This window comes from Chenopodium quinoa, unplaced genomic scaffold, assembly GCF_001683475.1.
Source record: "Chenopodium quinoa cultivar QQ74 unplaced genomic scaffold, ASM168347v1, whole genome shotgun sequence".
Taxonomy (NCBI): Eukaryota; Viridiplantae; Streptophyta; class Magnoliopsida; order Caryophyllales; family Amaranthaceae; genus Chenopodium; species Chenopodium quinoa.
In genome coordinates this window covers 937,764-958,179 of record NW_018744100.1, presented here as the reverse complement: position 1 = coordinate 958,179, position 20,416 = coordinate 937,764, and the positions used below count along the sequence as shown (strand labels likewise).

General features: G+C 35.1%; 3 protein-coding genes across 3 annotated transcripts; 2 read left to right on the top strand and 1 right to left on the bottom strand.

Annotated features, from left to right (window-relative positions):
• The first annotated feature begins 1,596 nt into the window (after positions 1 to 1,596).
• On the top strand, positions 1,597 to 7,369 carry LOC110692309 (pentatricopeptide repeat-containing protein At1g80550, mitochondrial-like). Its single transcript, XM_021869313.1, has 3 exons — positions 1,597 to 3,537; positions 3,623 to 3,722; positions 6,896 to 7,369. Exon 1 carries the CDS (start codon positions 1,752 to 1,754, stop codon positions 3,147 to 3,149), a length of 1,398 nt encoding a protein of 465 aa, XP_021725005.1. The 5' UTR covers positions 1,597 to 1,751; the 3' UTR covers positions 3,150 to 3,537; positions 3,623 to 3,722; positions 6,896 to 7,369.
• A 1,688-nt stretch (positions 7,370 to 9,057) lies between these two features.
• On the top strand, positions 9,058 to 13,320 carry LOC110692307. Its single transcript, XM_021869312.1, has 3 exons — positions 9,058 to 9,641; positions 12,283 to 12,429; positions 13,071 to 13,320. The coding sequence occupies exons 1-2, from the start codon at positions 9,221 to 9,223 to the stop codon at positions 12,378 to 12,380; spliced, it is 519 nt and encodes a 172-aa protein (XP_021725004.1). The 5' UTR covers positions 9,058 to 9,220; the 3' UTR covers positions 12,381 to 12,429; positions 13,071 to 13,320.
• Positions 13,321 to 14,160: 840 nt separating this feature from the next.
• LOC110692306 (putative clathrin assembly protein At5g57200) lies at positions 14,161 to 19,099 on the bottom strand. Its single transcript, XM_021869311.1, has 15 exons — positions 18,302 to 19,099; positions 18,099 to 18,168; positions 17,652 to 17,749; positions 17,299 to 17,437; positions 17,084 to 17,211; positions 16,860 to 16,952; positions 16,490 to 16,540; positions 16,292 to 16,357; positions 16,121 to 16,186; positions 15,951 to 16,031; positions 15,772 to 15,849; positions 15,466 to 15,630; positions 15,306 to 15,381; positions 15,078 to 15,202; positions 14,161 to 14,968 (listed from the first exon to the last, which is right to left on the bottom strand). Exons 1-15 carry the CDS (start codon positions 18,389 to 18,391, stop codon positions 14,543 to 14,545), a joined length of 1,752 nt encoding a protein of 583 aa, XP_021725003.1. The 5' UTR covers positions 18,392 to 19,099; the 3' UTR covers positions 14,161 to 14,542.
• Between the last annotated feature and the right edge of the window lie 1,317 nt (positions 19,100 to 20,416).

The following is a 20,416-nucleotide window of genomic DNA, read 5'->3' as shown; positions in this document are numbered from 1 at the left end:
CTTTCGCATCAAAAACTAGGCATGCATCTTACACAACTAAACGATATCCTTCATGTGAACGGAGTTTTCTTCTCTAGCCCTTTGGTTACGAGCTTACTTCATACAGCGCGAGAAAGCCACCGTTCTCTTATTCTCCCTGATGTGTATTTGGACAGTATACTTCTCATTTAAAGCCATATTCTTCTCCTTCTTCAGAACTGGAGGACTTGTCAAGGGGCTTATAATTCTATCACTGAACCTCTAAAGGTGCTTCTTACAGCCTGAGGAAGATCTGTCCCAAGACTTTGACAAATCTGGGCTTCTCAGTAGTTGTTTCAGAGTCAACTATACAGCATTGAGCTCAAGGGCTTCATCTGAGTAATTTACTGAAGGCTCAAGAACAGCAAATAAATCTGCTTCATTATTTTGATTCAAATGACAATTACTTCTGCAATAATTGTCTCACATATTTACGTGCCTCTTGGCTCTTACACATTTTCTTGCAAGGCCTTTTGCTCTTTGATTTAACAGATTTAAAAAGTTCAATTCACTGCCAGACACTAAGAAATCAAATGGTGAGTTCAGGTTTTTAGCCCGTGAAGACGGCTTTGAGCAAAGTGGAGTCTGATTGTCTGAATGAACTTTATCAAAACAATCTTGAACAGACTTTCCTGGAACCTGAAACAATAGGATGACCACAACAGTTAGATGATGATTGCTGCAACTCCTTTAAAGACATGCATAACTCATCTACAAAATTTGGGATGCTTGAAAAGAGACTTGATACACAACCAAATTGCTAATTAAGCTTTCTAATTCTTTTTATCAAACTTCTCTTCTGCTACTACGAGTAAGTCATTAACCTCTCCTGAATAGCAGAACTAAACGAAAAAAACCCCAAACAAAGATAAAGTCAAATGCCCCAATAATGCAGCACTTTAACTACATTGGTATTCTTAGAGGTCATATGCAACAAACTAACTATTGCTTCCTCTTCTGAATGATTATGAAATCTAAATTGAGAGAGGGGCATATCTTAGCTCTTAAAAACGTTATAGTTTCATCCCATTAGATATTTTACTTGCCAACATGGTCACAATATGGGCGTTGGCCAAAGTGTCCACTTTCGGCGTTGGCCAAAGTGTCCACTTTCGGGACTCTACAAGTCTTTTCATCTTTCACATTTTCTCACATAATTCAACCGGAATTCTCCTGTAACATGAAATGGAAAACTATATACTCCCTTCATTCCCAAAAGTTCGACTTACTTTTTGTTTTGGGGTGTTTAAGAAAGTTTAGACTCACTAATAGTTTATTCTATTTTTAGCAAACCCCCTTTACTACCTTACCCCTATTGCCCCACACTATTTACACAATGCACAATGCACTCAATCATAAACATTATAAACTCAACAACCCTCTGTCATTATTCCCCTTACTTCTACGAATACTAGTGGTGATCAACAATGGCCAAGCCCCTTAGCCCGGTCCGAACCGGTCCAAAAATGTGCGGCACAAACCTTTAAAATGATAAAAATAAATAAATAAATAAATGATTAGAAACCCTAATCTGGTCTGAAATAAGCCTGAATAATCCGTTTTGGTCTGAAAAGTCTGACCTTTTTGCGGGTTTGAGCATGAAATTAAGTCCAGCCTGGCGTGGCCGCAATTTGATCACCTCTACAAAATAGAAGATACAACTACCCGCTGGCGTGACTAAACACTGTATCAGCAACACTCTCATAGTGAAGCAAACTTGTTGATAATCAGGAATGAAGAGACCCAAAAACCTGTTATCAAATCTCTTTCTTGTTTCCAACACTTTGCAAGAGCTTCTAATTCATTCCATCCCCATTGCCTTCTATGTCAAATCCCACTCTTTTCATCAAATTACTGCTAATCCCCCAAATCCCATCTCTAAAAACCCTAATTTTTACACCCCATCTTCCCCAAAACCTCTGGATTTCATCACTGTTTGTGAAACCCTATCATCTTACAACAATGACTTCAATCGGGCACTTGAATTTTTCAACTGGGTCGAAACCAATTGTGGGTTCCGGCATAATACAGAAACTTACAATTCTATGATTGATATTCTGGGTAAGTTTTTTGAATTTGATAAATGTTGGGAATTTATTGAAATCATGCGAAAACATTCATTTTCTATGCCTAATTATTTTACTTTTCGTATAATGTTCAAGCGTTATATATCTGCTCATTATGTTAATGAAGCAATTGATATGTATGATAGATTAGGGGAGTTTAATTTGAAGGATGAGACATCTTTTTGTAATTTGATTGATGCACTTTGTGAGTATAAACATGTGATTGAAGCGGAAGGTTTGTGGGTTAAGAGGCAATCGTTTGTTAAATTTGTGAGTGAGACGAAAGTTTGTAATATGATGCTTCGAGGGTATGCAAAGATGGGGTGGTGGGGTAAGTGTAGGGAGTTTTGGGAGGAGATGGATAAGAAAGGGGTTCGGAAAGATTTAGTGACGTATTCGATTTATATGGATGTGCAATGTAAGTGTGGGAAGCCATGGAAAGCTCTAAAAATGTATAAGGATATGAGGAGGAAGAGGATGCAATTGGATGTTGTGGCGTATAATACGGTTATTCATGCTATTGGTCTTAAAGAGGGAGTTGATTTCTCGATTCGTATGCTTAGAGAAATGAAGGAGTTAGGATGTCAGCCAAATGTGGTCACATATAATACTGTTCTTAAGCTTTTGTGTGAGAATGGGAGGATGAAAGAGGCATATGGTATGCTTTATCAGATGCGCAAAATGGGTTGTGAACCCGATGTACTTACCTACCACTGTTTTTTCCGCTGTCTTGTTAGGCCAAAGGAGATGCTAAGGTTGTTTGAGAAGATGTTAGAAAGTGGGGTTACTCCAAGAATGGATACTTATGTGATGCTTATGAGAAAATTTGGGAGATGGGGATTTCTTCGCCCTGTTTATATTGTTTGGGATAAGATGAAAGAACTTGGTTGTAGTCCCAATGAGGCTGCTTACAATGCATTGATTGATGCTTTGTTGCAAAAGGGTATGGTGGATAATGCAAGGCAGTATGATGAAGAGATGCTGGCCAAAGGGCTTTCTGCTAAGCCTAGGGTTGAGTTAGGAACTAATGCAGCAAATGACAAGTCCGGTGATGTGGAGCTATGATGCTTTAACTTGTTAGAGGATTCTGTTTGAAGTATATGGGTCTTCTGTGCTGTGACTTGATGTGTTTATCAGTCTGGATAATAACGGCTTGTTTATGTAATAATGACATGAGTGCTTGATGGCTTGACATGTGTTTGCTGAGAGGCTTGCACCCATGATTCTTCCTAAGTTGATTTTATTTAAATTTTTCTTGGAGAGGCATCCAAGTAGTCTGCAAAGTAACATATTAATGGGAACCTGAACAATGAAGTAATGGAAACAAAATTTTCTGGAGATGCCCTCTATTAGCTAAGCATAAAAGTGGAAGGGATTGTGGAAGGACTGGACTGAAGGGAAATAATATTAATACTTCTGAATGTGATGTGATTGATGTCACTAATTCCTGCAGGTGCGTATCTTTCTACTTCTGTTTTATTGTCATGGAATTTTAATACTATCGACTTGACTAATACATATGATATTTGACTTGCTAGTGCTACCATTGCATCTATAGCAGCTTCAGGTTAATTCCTGGAGTATGAAGTGAGTGGTCTAAAATTTCGTGTTTTAACAGCATAAAGTGACGAAGTGGAGGTATGATATCTTGTTTTGTATCCCTATGTTTTTTGCGGTTTACATTTAGCAGCCAATATGTATATTTAGTATATATATATTTTTAAAAATCTAATAAACTGCTATATTCATGATTTTATTTAAAATTGTGGATACTTTAACTGTCAAAAAAAATACTGATTTTAGGTAACTATTATTACACTCATTAGAATTATGCTAAGGGGTTATTTGGTTCGATCAAGGAAAATGAATAAATCCCTCCTCCCTTGGTTAACATCAAGAACACTGCCACCTTATATGGAGCCCCATCATTTACACCGCCAACAGACCCCATCCCCCACCACTGCCATGGTTTAAAATGGCTTCCGTACTGTGGTGATGCAGCCATTCTGTCCAGGATTCTAAATCACTGAAATGATATTTGCCATACTAAAACGATGTTTTTTAAAAAGTCGTGATTTTTTCCAATTTGACTGTTTCGAATTGAAATTCGCCTTTATCAAATGATAATGACTGAGATTTGACGCTCTCAAGTCTCAAGTGAAGAAGGTTACGGTTTATACATGGAAGTCAACTCTCTTTTTTCATCTAAAAAATATCTTGTGTCGTGTTTAAGTCATTTTTGTGACCATTTGTATAGTGTGAATCAATAATTATTTTGGGTTAGTGGATGTGAGACAATTGTTTGGTAGTTGTGACTTAAGGTGAACAAAAATTCAAGGTTAGAAATCAAAAAAATTTAGGAACCTAAACTAGTAGGATATACGGTTGACTCCAACTTCATTACCAGGTGATATCATCATTTTGAAATCTTGACACCGCTATTTTGCTTTGGAAAGAAATAAACATGTGATAATATTTTGTAATAGGACGTAGGAACTTATTATTTATTTTTTTTTTTTCTCTCTTTTTATTTCTAAATTTTTTTATGTTATTTAAAGAACCATAGCCACACCAAATTTGTTGCCATTGTAATCTTTTAATGGTGTTTATGTATTTTGTCTAAATCATGAGCATTCTTACATTTGAGTAAATGAATTAATAGTCGATCGTATTAAAAAAATTTACACCATAACATTACATAATATAGGACACTAATTTTGGAAATTTACAACTAGTCGGTAATAAGTCAAATAACATGGCATGGGTTGAGAATGGAGTAGATTTATGAAGAAATTGAAGATAATTGATGTAGTGGGTCAGTCAAATGTATAAAAAGTTATGACTTAGATAAAAAGAAATATGTATCAACCCTGATTAAAAGATTGCAATGGCTACAAATTTGTTATTGTCATTGTTAAATTATCTTTAAAAAGAGTATAAAAAAGTTAGAAGTTGAAATATAAAATGAGTTCTTATCATAAAACACCAATAATATTATTCTTTCCAAAGCAAAGAAGTAGGGTCAAGAAGTCAAAATATTAAGAGTGAGTCACATCTAGCCAATAATTCTTTCACACCCACTACCAAAATAATTATAACTATTAGGAAATGACTTTTAATTGACTTAGTAGGGATGGGTTAAAAGTCCACTTATCACCTACTCAGGCAGTCGTGTTCTTGCTTCTGTCTTATCTGAACAGTTATAATTTTTAAATTAGACTTGTAATTCCAGTGTTACCCATGTTAGAAAACACGTCTCTGATTATATGTTTATACCCTGAAGACTCGCTTATTACTCAGGGAGTCATGTTCTTGCTTCTGTCATATCTGAACAGTTATAATTCTTAAATTAGAGAACACGCCTCTGATTATAACCTGGAGACTTTCTTTAGTGTTGAGTCTATACCACAGACTCATCCTGAACACATATCTTGGCCTTAAAATCACAGGATTATGAGTTTAGGACTCATCACAAGAAGCACATCTTAGAGACCAGTGGACCACCATATACAAGATAATCCTTTCCTAAATTTTAGAAAAACATTATCATCTTACCCATCGCTTCTCCATTATCTGTTTACACCTTTATATTTTAAAACGCAGAAAAGTTGTCACAACCCTATTTCAGCTGCTATGTTGATCAGGCTTAGTCTACCTACAGAATTTGGAAAGTTTGCTTCCTTTCATAATAACATTAACATTCGGGTAGCATTTAACAGGACCACTTGTTGTACAGAGGTAGTAATTTTCAAAGGATATGTGCATTACTAATGGATTTGTCCATTGTTAAGGGCCTTGTAAATGTGATATATGAGGAGATATGAGTTTGAGATTTTTGGACAATGTCTTTGGTCATTGTTGTTATTATTGGTTCTCATTCGTTGTTTATACAAAACAGATGTCATTTATTTTCGTTTTATCTCTACAGTCAAGAATGCTCTTTTGCCTCAGTGTTGATGCCAGAGCATTGCTAGGGATGCCTTAGACAAAGATTGTCGTTGATCTTAGCTGTCTGAAACTTTTTTGGTTAATTTGGGAGTTGTGTGCACATGGCTGATGTGTGCATAGTTAGACTTACACACGATTTTCTCCGGGAAAACCTGAAGCGGTGTATTGAACCGTTCTCAAACGTGCCTTTGACACATTTTTGGCTTATTTTGGTAACTGCATCTTAGATAGTTTCCTTATTTTGGTAGAGTTAGTTGATTCTTTTCCTTGTTTTATGGTTTTACTTTCCTATTTGAGGATGAATTAAACATTTGGATTAGTGTTTTGGTTTTCTAAGTATAGGTAGGATTAGTGTTAACAGCGATGTTGATTATTTACATAAATGCTTTTGTGACGTTTTACTTGGAAATTTTGATGAAATAATTGCAAGTTCATGTGTTACACATTGAGAATTGGTGTATCACTGTAATCTTTCGTCCCATAGGTGTAGTTGGAGTGTGAGTGACCTTACTGACCTAGCCTTTTAACATAATAATTAATCTGATCCAGTGATCCTTTAATCTTGGGACTTTTGGAGGACTGTCTTAACAAATTGGCTTAGAGTTTAAGTTCTGCCCCTTTATATTTGTTACTTCATAGTCATACGGAGTATGTAATAGCAATATATCTGCTGTTTAGAGAGTGCTTCACTGCTTTTATGACCTGGAACAAATCAAATTTAGTTTAGTCCACCAGATGTACCCAATGCATTATCCAAGTTTCGTGAATGGTTAACAGAATTTCAAAAAGTGCTTTTGGGCTAAGTTTGTTTCTTTTGTCACTCTAATAAATTGAATATTGTGCTCTTAACATTATGGTTGCAGATGACTGCTATGATACATCCCTGCAGATCAATGGATTATTATTGAGAACCTAAAATCAGCCGTCATGCAAAAATGTCAGGAAATTACTACGGACGAGTATGAAGATGCCTACAAAATTAGCAAACTGATTTGCAAAATGATCAACATTTCTTCTCTCCTGGCAACAAAATTAGCAACATTCATAGAAGGCAGCTTGGTGATCATCAGTTCATCATATCTCCTCAGTGAAACTTAAAGTTGATTCAAAAACAGTAATTTCTCAAAAGAAATAAATGGAACTTTCCATTCAAATAGACAATCAGGGACTTGCATTTAGGCTCCCTTTTTCGTTGTTATCATATTGCCTGAATCTTGATTTATTAGCATAAGTAAAATCTACGTTGTGCTGTGCTAATATTGTAACTTGTAAGAAACATGCCTTAATCCTGATGCATTTTTCAGGAGCTTAATGAAATTTATCTGAATCTTTTTGCATGTTTCAATTTTGCAAGGTAATGGGGGAAAGTTTAATATAGAGATGTTATTAAAGTCTTAACTAAAATACGGAGTATGAAGGAAAAATTGCATTTAAAAACATAAACTTTGGGCTATTACAGTCGTTGATGAACAACTTATTGTAGAGTGTAATCAGCCAACATTAATGCCATAGCAGCTTTGTAGCCACCCTCACAAACTTGGCAATTTCTAAGCTATGATGCGGTTTGAACTGGATGAGTAATGATCTCCAACTTTCCTATTTTAAACCGATAATAATATTTTCAATTACTCGTAGTTAATTACAATTCAAATTTTACAATTTGACGATTTGATAAATGATTCTACCCTTTACATACTATGTATATCTCTTAACTAACAAAAACCTATAGTTAATAAATATAGTCAATTATTTGGTTGCTGAGGGGTAAACAACTACTTACTTTCTATCAATAATTAGGTTTTTTAACTTATAATATATACTAGATCAATGAAATTTGAGTATGACGTCTTAATTATACGTGTTCGTAGATCCGATTTTACAATTCGATTTTAAAAGCCCCTCTCAATTCAGATTTGAACCACGATTTTGATAACTTTGCAGAGCATGACTCAATACCTTTTTTTTTCTACTCTATTCAACTCAACTCGTCCATGACTCAAGGCCAACCTCATACCCCATTCAACTTCAACTCGAAACTCCATTCGACTTCTCTCTACCTAACCTCAATCCAAATAGCTCATAAACAGGCTCAAAGCTCACCAAAATATCTACTTCCTCCGTTTTATTTTAGATGCATTATTTTTAAATTCAGACTCCTAGGTATATAGAAAGGGGTGTTAAATACCGCCAGAAAAAATGATCGAAACCGCCAAAATTTAGTGTGAATGGACAACCATGCCCTTAGAGCAATTCCAATGGTTGTAGCTACGGACTTGCTTGCAGATTCCAAAAGTCTCTAGCTATTAGCTTGACCATTGGAGCTAAAAAATACAATTAGCTTGGCCAAGCTAATTTGCTTGAGAAAAAAGTTTCTAAAATTTTAGAGATTAATATACTAATACAATTAAACTTTTAAGATAATTGAGAAAGTTAAGCTCATTTAAATTGCAAGTCATTAGCTAACCATTGGGACCCAAATAGCTACACAAAAAATTAGCTTAAAATCCTACGTGGCATGGCAAGCTTATTTGAGAATTAGCTTACCATTGGAGATGCTCTTAGTACTTCACCACTATCTTCCCTACACCTTGACAGCATCAACCTGACCGGCGACGACCACCACCACCACCTGACCGGCGACCAACCACATCCCCCTCAATGACGATCCACCACCTTCCCTCACCGGCGGAAAGGTGGTGTTTTTTTTTTCGGCGGCAACCGTGGTTGCCGGAAATTAAGAAAAAAAACACTACCATCCCGCCGGCGAGGGAAGATGGTGGGTCACCGGTCAGGGTGACGGTGGTCGTCGCCGATCGGAAGGTGTGGTGGGTCGCCGGATCGGATAAGGGATAGTGAAGTAGTAAGGACATGATTGTCCATTCACATCAAATATTGACAGTGGTGATATTTTTTAAAGCGGTGTTTAACAATCCACAACTACAAAGTAATACAAATCCATAAAATATCCAAACCCCCTTAAAATCTTGTTAGCTTTTTGCAAGTAACGCTACCTAAAATATCATCAAAACCCACTGTAAACAATAAAACATTCATAAGTCGGTGATGCCGTGCAAAAATATAAACCCCGTGCAATAACACCCTCCTACTCCGTATGAACAAACTACCCTTCTCCTCTCTGCTTTCTTCATTTCATCATTTTCTTCTCATTTTCTCTCTCCTCTTCATCAATGGCGCATCGATTCTCTCAATCCCTAATCACCCTCTTCTCCTCCTCTTCCACAACCACCTCAAGCGCGCTTAAACTCCTCCCAAATTCTCTCTCCTCCCCAATTTTCACCAACCCCAGAAACCACCTTTCCACTAAAGCCCGCCTCATCGAAGTAGACCTCGATTCTGCCTCCGATGGCGGAGAAATCGAAGTTATTGGGTTGAAGAAGCTTGAAGATGCTATCCATGGTATCTTCGTGCGACGGCTTGCCCCTGATTGGCTCCCTCTTCGTCCTGGTTCTTCTTACTGGGTCCCTCCTAAACGAAGCTCTGATAACATTGTTGAGATTGTGGAGAGGCTTACTAATCCTTTGACTGAGGAGGAGTCTCTTTCTCTCTCCTCTGCTTCTGGTTGGCCTTCTTCTTCTTTCTTCTTTCAAGGTTAGGATTTTTCTTTATTTTTTGATTAAATTGTTTTTCATTTTTAATTACTGTGGAATAATAGATTGGTGAAAGGTTTGAATTATTTTAGGGGTAAAGTTTGAAACTTGAAATGGGTTTATGTGATCATTTCTGTGTTGTTGAAACTGTTAGGTTTGGTTAATTGCTTAGGGTTGTGAATTGGAATGGTGAATAGATTTGATTCGACTCAATATCGTGATCGATAATTTGGGGAAGATTCGGTTTGAGCTTAGTTGGGAAATTGGGGGAAATGGTGAATATTACAATTAATTTATTGACAAAATTGGACATTTTTAAAGGTTTAGGGTCACTAATGTAAGGCTAGAGTAGCTTAGTTGTTGCATTGTGTTTTGTTTATGATATGGACATCAGAAAAAAAAAAAAAAAAAAAAATGGCACCTTGATTGAGTGATGGCAAGAGTGTGAAAATGGCTGAAGTATTGGCAATAATCATTTGTAAATAAGTGCTGTAATAATTTCTTTTTCTAGTGATAAAGACATTGACTTCTAAGAAAAACTTGTAAAGTTTTATTTGCTAGAGCTAATTAGTGGAGAATGTGGTGGGGGGATGATCCTCTCAGTGAACTCATTGTACCCCAAATTGTACTAATAATTGGTGCTAATTGTAGTGGCACACCTATAGGTAAAAAAGAAGCTTATAAATGGAGAGTCGATTTGATGATTAGATTGGTATGAAGAGACTATATGTTTGGTTTGATAGAAACTGAATTCATCATGTTATTGAGCAAAAAGGTGGCATCTTTGTAGTGTTTATTGGAGCGTTATGTGTCAGAAGACTTGGGACAAGCGTTTAGAAAGGTTGTCTACATTGAGAAGTGGTGATCATTGGTGACAATTTTCTTTGACAGTCTCTGATTGAGTCGAGCTATGTTAATCACTTAATCGGACACGGCTAAAATCGCGAAGTGTCCGTGTCGACACGACACGGACACGTGACACATGTCCGACCCTTCACTGGGCACTCGGACGCTTCCATTAAGAGTGGAGAGGAAAAAAGAGGAGAAACATGAAAGATAAACACATCTTGTTCGAAGACCACTATTGATATAGAGAAGATGGAGAGAAGAAGATTGCCATTTATTAGGAGAAATTACTGAGAAAAGAATTAAAATTAAAAAAAAAAAATAGGGGTTGACGTAATGAAAAATTTAAAACTTTTGTAATATATAAGTTATTTATATAAATTTAAGTGAAGTATTGACGTTTTCCTCGTACTCGTGTCCAATATCGGACAGAGTCCCCGTGTCCTAAAAATTTGGAACTTGCCGGATCGGACACTTGGACATGTGTTCGTGTCCGACACCCATTCCCGAGTCCATGTAACTTAGGAGTTGAGTATAACCAGAATTTTAATGACGGCAAGTTGGCAACCTATAGTGGGGTTTTAGTTGACTTCAGAACTGTTTGATTATGCCCTGAGTTTAAAGACATAGGTTTAAGAAGCAACTCGAACTGATTATCTACTATCTCACTGTAAGAAGAAGAGAAATATTGGTGTTAGTATGGTTTTATTTTACGAGTTTAATTTTCTGAGCTTTTATTTGTCGCAGTGGTAACAATTCATTTGGGTCTTCTACTCTTGAAATTCTAATGCTAATGGATATAGGTTGAGTTTCCTTGACTAGAACCTGGCTTTTACTTCACAACCCCCCTCCACTTGTTCAATTTGAGGTTACTTCCGAAATGTGTATATGCCCTTTTCAGTTAGTTTTCCTTATTAATCCATCTCATTGCCATAAACCAGTAAATTTATGTACTTTAAAAGTCTTCTTGGTAGTAATTTTTAACCCTCTTGTTAATTGTTTTCAAATGTATAAAGTGTCTTGATATGTCATCGATGAGAAACCCTACTTCTAACTGTTCTGGAAGTCAAGAGTTGATTGAGAGGTCAAAATGTGTGATAGTAAACTTCCTGTTTCTGTTCCATCTCTTTCTGATGTTACAACAAAATGTGGTTCATGAAGCATTTACAATAATAATTCAATGTCCTCTAGAATCTCTCTGCAGATAAATTTTCTTAAAGTGCTTTCTGTTTGAGTCTTTGTAATTTGCCTTGCATTTTGAAACTGATATAAATAAATGATGGGTCCATGGGATATTTGCTAAAGAGATGTTGAGCTGGAGCCTTACTGCTAAAGTTCAATTTTAATTGTAGCCTATCTTTCAGACTGTTGTTTTTGCCCAAGTTATTTTGTAGTCGTTGACCTTCAGGAATCTGTCTTCTTACTAAATATCTATCTTCAAATGCTATGATTGGCCTTTTTTAGCCATTTGCAGACAAGGCTATATCGCCTTTTTCATTTTCCTGACATATTATGTACCTAGCAGCATGTTGTGAAATGATTTGACTTATTGATTGCAAAATGATAATCGGCTTAAGCTGTTCACATAAACCTTTTTTCACTGTTAGACAGCAACAATAATATGTATCGGTAAAGGAGGCATATCTTACTGGGGAAAAAAAAAAAAGAATGGTTTTAGAATTTTTTTTGTTGTGAAGTACAATAAAAGTTTAATAAATGCAAGTTTATAGTCATAGCCCTTTTTTCCGGCCAGATTATTTCATTATTAACAATGTCTACTTGCTTTTTGGTGACAGGGTCAGTCCCAGATCATAGTACTCCTGTGAAGGTAGAGGTGCAGGTATTTGACCCAAGCAACTTAGGAAAGCCGTCATTATCTGAGGATGAGGAGTAATGATCTACATTTATGACCAGTTTACTTTGCCTCTTGTAGTTGTTTAATGGTAAGCAGTAACTAGTATCTATATTTTCAATGTAGATTTGAAAGCGATTTGGTATCCCCACAATCATGATAGCAGGTTTTTCAAATTTCAAATAATTTAATATCAGCATTGGTGCTGATATCAGCTTTGAACTTGAAATTTTGATTATAATGTGTTGGGTTGATAATTTCTGTTGTCTGATCTATTTGTATCGTGCAACTAATTACTTTTGTGAAAAAATGTCTTTAAAAAAGTGTACTGGGGCTCCATATGAATATTTCTTGGTTTGATGCTTTATTTTCCTTAAAGTATTTAAACATCTGCCCTTAATCATAACATCCCTGTGTCTTCTATTACACATTGTAAATTTGCATCATGACATGTTTGCTGTGATTGTTTTCACTCTTTATTTGGATATATCAGCAGGAACTTGTGAAGAATAATCAACTGCACTTTAATAAATCAAGAAAAAAAAATTACTATCACTAATAACAGTTACAGTTTCAATTCTATCACTGAATTTGGTCTAAAAAACTCTAATTTTGCACTATGTTGATTATACTTAGAGGTTAGATTCTGATTTCTTAAAAGGCCTGTTTCCCTTAGTTGATTGTATGCATGTTTATTGTATTCTCTTGCTAATAAATTGTTCGAAACTACAGGCTTTTGCTCGTGCAAGGTTTGATCATGGAAACTTGAAAATCAGGGAGTATTTATTCTGGAAGGCAACCAAGTATACTGGCATTTGTACATAATGTAACCTGTAGTTTCCGCAGCAAAACAGTTTACTTTCACCTTTTCTGATGTCCATATGGTAAAGCTAGGTTAGTTGTGGAAACTTATCTTGTATTTGTTTCTTGCACATCAACTCAAGGACCTAATAATACAAGTTTGATCTAATTATGCGGAGTATTTCTATTCTGACTGGTCCTGCATTGCATCCATGTTTATCTTATGAAGTAGCCAATGTTCTGTTCATGTTTTAACTGTGTTCATCTTATCTGGTAGCCAATGCAGATGTTTTGGATTTATGTTTTATGTGTGTTCATCTTATCTGGTAGCCAATGCAGACGTTATAGATTTTTTTGTTCCAGTCTTTCAATTGCTTTCTGTTGCCACAGAGTAGTCACACCGAAAAAAATTTCATATTGCATTGGCATCTACCTTAAAACATTCAAGCATTAATTGTGGGAATTTCGACCAAATTACTGTATTGGGGATTTGGCCCAAATTTTTGCATAGTAAAACCTCTGCTTCCCTTTGGAAGTTTGGAGCAAAGCAGAAATATCTCCTCTAAGCTAAAGCAAAACCGATGTAGGTATCCATGGTATTCCATATTCAACTGAGCCTGCCTTGAGTCTGAAACAATCCAAATCGGGGGCTTTGCGCAATTGGCGCTCGTTTGTATGTACAGTGAAACTATATACGGAGTACTTATTAAAACAGTGAAACTATATAATCCATATTCCTTCCTTCTTGGACTACGAGTAAAACGATTGGCTTTGTTCTCTTCGCCCTAAAAGAAAGTGTTTTGGTTTGAATTTTCTAAAGTCTAGTCTAAATTTTTTTTATCTAGCTTGATCTGATCTGATTGTCTGATTTGGCTATACTTTAACCTTAGGTTTACATCAATGTATAGAAGAAAAAAAAAAAAACCTTATGTATTGGGATCTTATTAGATTCATCTTAACTTGTATTTTTCAAATAATATTTGTTTTTTATAATTTTTACAAATACAAAGTTATAAGTGGGCAATAAGCAAACAAAAATAAGATTTGATCTCTGACATTTTCTAGTTTGATCTAATGTGGATTGATTTTAACCAAAATATGTAATAAGCAATAAGAATAAGGTGAAGAGAACAAAGTCGTTTCTCGGAACTTCAACTTGCATTGGAAAAAAGAATGACATTGTTGTATTGATTTTTGCTGCATCGGAAAAAGAATGGCAATGTTGTATATGATTTCGACGATGTTAGCAAACTGAAAAAATGTGATAATAAATTCTTACTCACAAAAAGAATGAAGGAATGCATCATTGATCAAGTTGCACCTAGATAGTAAAAAAAAAAAAAGAAAAAAGAAAAAAAATTTAAGAAACCAAAAAATTGAAGAGATGAAAAACATTGACTCGTCTAAAGTAATCCGTGGTTCCCGTGGATGGGTGTTGCAGTTTGAGGGAAAGCGGAAAATGGATCCCCAAATGGGTTAGATGCACCCATAGCCATGGATTGCTGCTGAGGGTATTGAGTGGGAGAAGTGCTTTGGTAAGGCACCATCATCATACTCTGGGATGGCGGTAGTTGCTGGTGATGATGTTGCTGTTGCATCATTATTTGCTGCTGATGTTGCTGAGACATAGCCATCTGAACGTTGGTGGGTGGTGCGAAGTTATTTGACATGAAAAAGGGGTCCTGCTGTTGTTCGTATGGGTTGTGTACTTGTGTCGCACCTGCTCCCATCCCATATGGCCCGTATCCTGCATTCTGCATCTGTAGCTGTCTTCTTGCATTCTCGTCTTCATATAAGCTATTGAGTAATAAGCTGTCAAAGCCACCCGCCTGAACTCTCCCAAAAATAAAACCAATAAATAACCAACACACGTAGCAGCAGAATGATATCTAGGGTAATTTTACTATAATTTTACAGGTAGATGTTTAGAAGACAAACCAATTTGGTATCTGTCGGCGGAGTACTGTTGATGTTGCTGGGGGTTGTAACTAGGGCTAGCTCCCATCCTGATGTACCACTGAATTCTGTTAAGGCATTGCTTGCTGAAGATCGATTTTCACCTCCTATATTGCAACCAAAATCAGAAGATACACAAAATATGTGCAAGTGTGACAAATAAGCGAAAAGGCTAAGGCAGTAATGTAAGAGAACTATATTTGCAATTACCTGGTTGAATAATGGCAAGAGCTAAGGCATTCATTTCTTCCAATTCTGCAGCTTTTGGATTTATTTCCTGCAGACCCTGCAGAAAAGAGCCAGACAAAGAGGAGTCAGAATTTCAGAAGTGTGAACAGTTTGCGAAAGCAAGATCATAATATGGACTTACAAGAAGATCATCGTCTGTGGAAATCAAGGGAGGAGGTTCGGGTTGAGGCTCTGGCTCAAGCTCTGGCTCTTCCTCGGGCTCTTCTGTTTCCTCTTCCTCTTGTTGACTTTGTTCGATTTGAGGTTCTTCAATTTTGTGTGGGGATTCATCCTTTTCTTGATACTCCTGTTGAAGCATAGTTTTGAATTCAAAAAATATTATCAGAAATTTCATAGCATGACTTGAACTGAATTGTCAAGTTGGAGTTGTATGTTAGCAATAGACTATGAAATGAGGTTATAAGGGGGGGCGAAAAAATTTTCTCACTAGTCTCTGTGCAACAGAACCACTGTGTGGTGCTTCTTTGACATATTCCTCCATAGTAGCCAAAAATGAGGGGGGTGGCTATTGATCAAGACAAATTTCAGGCCATCAATTTGTTGAAACTAGAGAACATGATACCGAAAGAAAAAGAACACAATCGCTTTCCAGTTGCAGAAAATTACCTGTCGTAACGTTGGGAACTGAAAGTTCCTGGCTAGATCCAATCTTTTAGAAAATTCGTAAAAATCAGCTAAAAATTCAGCCTGTAAAAGAGGGATATAGTAAAAAGAAAAATTGCAAGAAGCTACAAGTGGATGGAATGAGCTTCATTCTTTAAATTGCTACAACATACCTGCTGACCAGCTCTTTTATATATGTTAAGTGCTTTTACAGCATCATGTTTAGTCATGTCGAAAAACTACACATAAATGAAGAAATATTTGAAGATTAGTTGGTGAAGGGAAACTCTTGAAAGGAATGTTAAGAAAAAATAGCTTACAAGTTCTTGGATAGAAATTCATACCATGTCCACTAAATTAATTATACCATCATTAATCGCGCAGTAAATTTTGAAGCTCTCTTTCAGCACCTACATCACAAAAATGTGAAATCAAGCTTAAAAGGAAAGTTTTACATCCTTTGTGTTTCTGTCAATCCAAATACAGTTGTCATTGTATGCTGAATGTAGTGAAATGCTTCAGAAGCAAAGTAATATGCTTACCAAAGCTAGAGCATACTGTATGAGATAATTTGTGCAAGCTGTTCCTTCAGGCTGCCAAAGAGTTAGGGAGTCGTTGTTAGAAGAATAAATACGAACTATTACTCAGAGATACATGTTTTTAACAGTTTGATAACGTTAAGTACAGCAGCAGCGCCCAATTGCAGGCCCTATGAACAAACTGCCCCCACTCCTACCCCTTCAGTTGAAGTTTCGGCCTTACAACCTGGGATGTGGTTGGCCAGTAGCACAAAAAAGTTGAACTAACTACGATGTTCAGAAATCAGACTCTGGAATAACATACAAATTTGTAGCAAATTAAAAAAAAAAAAAAAAAACAAAAATCAGAGCCTAAAACAGAGTTAATTCTTACCTGACAACCCATCAACCGGAACAGAAGCTGCTGGAGAGCAGGTAGTTGTTCCAACAGCTCCTCAGCAGTCAATAGCCGTGTTCTACTATGTACCTGAGAAAAAACTAAGCTACATTACCTCTATTTTGAGTATTTTGTCCTCCAATACTAGCAAACACACATATAAAGAAGGGTTAAAGATAATTGAGGGACAATGATCGAAAATACTAAACAAGTCTTCTGACCTTACTTGCACCTGGTGAAGATCTTGTCAACCGCTCTGCCTCAATGTCATACTTCAAGACCCTAAAACACTCGAGCCTTTCCTCAAGGAAGAGTGCATAAGTACGAACCCAAGCAGAACAATCCCATGCTGCAAGTAGAATAATCCTCGATGTTATCCTCCAAGTAAAATAATCGAAAAAGAGGAACTAAAGAAGGTGTAGGACAAAGAGGGTACCTAGAGGGCTTGAATCATCCTTAAAATTCGAAATTTGAAGGATATGTCCTCGGTGTGAGTAAGCCAGTAGCTCCTCCCTAAATGTTGGGTCTCCCTCTCTCAATGTCCTATGAATGACTATCAATACCTTTATAGCAACCTGTTGATTACAATTGTGTGTCAATATATCATAATCAACTCCTAATTAGTCTGTCAACAATTCGAAAACAATTACAGGACTATATTTCAATATGATGCAAAGAAATTTAGAGCTTCCAAATTTCGAAGACCTATAATATGATGCAAAAAATTTCTGTTGGATTATAACAAAAAGAATCATGAATTCTTAAAGTTAAAATGAAGGGAAACTTTACAATCCAATTTTTGGTCTTGTTCAATCTCCTTGCTAATGCATGTATACAATAAGCAACGTCTGCTCGTGGCCGAACAACTGATGTTGCAGCAAAAACTTCTGATCAACAACAGAAACAAATTAATCAAAATGAATACACAAAACTCTGTAACACAAAATTCATAAATCATTGTTTGACCAATGCACATATAATCAACCACCAACAAAAACAAGTTAATTATGTGGAAAATATAAAAAAATTTAATCCCTTTAATTTCCCATGTTTGACCAATTTTCATAATCTAAAAATATAACATGCATGTAAACTTGTCAACAAATACTCAAGGTTACATTTTTATAACAATTTGATCATCCTATGTTAAGATAACAAAAATATGATCTAAACATTTTTTGACTTAGGCAATGCCTCGAATTGTTACATGTAATAAAACTCGGGTGGGCAACTCACTTCTAACATGTCGTTCCTTTGGAGGAGCCTCAACATGATTCGTCGCCTTTACCACAGCTATATCCAAATCCTAAACAGAACATAAGATAAAAAATAATTTAAAAAAAAAAAAAAAAAATCAAACAATTTCCCATTTCATATTTTATGATCATTACATGAAATCATTTACAAAATGTGTAGGAAAAAAAATGAGAAATAATAACCTTGAATTCGCTGTTGACTTTTGCAAGGCCAACGGTGGTAGAATCCTTAAGCGCTCCATAGGCTTTTCGAAAGCTCTGAAATGTTCCCATAAAAATGCAATCTTTTTATTATGCAATAATTATTTTAATTTATAACGTGTATATATTAATTATAATGTAATGATATATCAAATGTAAGATTTGTAGAAAAACCCAGAAAAATTATTTGATGATGATGATGATGATGATTTTGTAATGAAGGTGGGTTGTATACTTGTATAACAATGTCAAACAAAATACAAGAAACAAACATATCTTTCTCTCTCTTCAATTCATGTACAAGTATTATTTTCTCTCTCTATATGTCCAATTTGTGCGCAAAAAAAAGGATGGATGAAGGATGACTAGAAAGTGGGGGTATTTTAGTAATTATATAATTGATGTAAGATAAATTGGGATTTGGTTTTGCTTGTTTTTTGCCTTTGAGATTTGGATGAAATGACAAACTTAGCCTTTTTAAATTTATTATTTATTTTTTTGGAAGGGAATTTAATTTTGCTTTAATTTGATCATCTTTGGAGTTGGCAAAGATCATGGCATGTTGGTGTTAGGAATCTCTTTTTTTTTTTTCTTAATTGGCCATCTTTGAGGCCGGACAAATAAAAAGATGTATTAAATTTTATATTAAGGTTAGTATAAAATAGTTTGTGATAATGAATTAATGATTAAAGAAGTCTCGATTGCTTTGCTTTGAACTTATGAGCAATTAAATACAATTTAATCTCTTTGTTTTAAAACAAAAAATTCAATCAATATCATATCATATATCACTAATAAATAAAGCCGGTCTCGCAGCCAGGTCACGAGACAGCGACACTTGTCATTCCAGTTTTTCGTCAAGTGTCGAGTCACGTAGGCGAAAACTAGATATTATTGTGATACATATAATGCTAAGTAAGCGAATTTTGGATAGATTTTTTAAGATAAAATTGTTGTATAGAGTTTTATGGTCGATATACTTCTAATATTTCATATATACAAAATTAATCATAACTTTTAATAAAAATCTTATTACTCGGTTCTATTTCCATCATAAAATTCGTTTTAAAAAGTTACTTAAAATAAGATCCATTAATAATATATTTAAAATAATAGAGAATTAGTAAAAATAAGTTTTAATCGGTAAAAATACTTTCAATTTAATAAAAAAAATTTAAGTATGATATCGCATGTCTAAATATCCTGCATTATCAAAAGTGATTATATAACCGTATTTAACATTCAAGCCAAAAGGTTTATCACCTAGGCATCGTCCGGGGCACAAAAATTTATAATTAATTTTGTATATATATAAAATATTGGAAGTATATCGATAATTAAACACCACACAACAATTCTATCTTAAAAAATTTATCCAAAATTCGCTTACTTGGCATTATATATATCACAATAAAACCTATTTGTCACCTACATGGCTCGACACTTGGCGAAAAATTGAAATGTCAAGTGTCGCTATCTCGTGATCTGGCTGGGAGACCGGCTTTATTTATTAGTGATATGATATGAATATCCAATTAACAATAGAATTTTACTCCTATATGAATAACTACGTAATTTTAAATATAAATATGACCATGTATCATTGAATTTATTTTAGTCTATTATTGATTTACCATTAAAGCTTTTAATAAGGTATTTTTCATATTCGGTTGTAATATTTGTGTATGTTAGTGATTTTGTTAATGAAATCAAAGAAGTAAAAAACTACTAAAATTAGGACACACAAAAAGTGTATAATACAAGAGAATCTTAAACTGAATTCAAATCAATGTTAGCAAGGTCTTAGAACTTTACGGGTTTTACAAAGCCTCCATAGCCTATTTACCAGGCCTATATTATTACAAATGGTCTAATTAGGCCAATAATAAAAATATATAATGCGTTGATTTTACGTGTTAAAAAAAATTACTTTTAACTTTTTATTTTTTATTTTTTATTACCGACTCACTCTTCTTTTCAAAAAATTATACCCCCTCTGTTAGTTTAGCGTCACTTTGAAACTTAACACATATGTCGACATATGTGTGTGTGTGTGTAATTCACAAACATTGGTCATAGTAAACCAAGTGGATATAG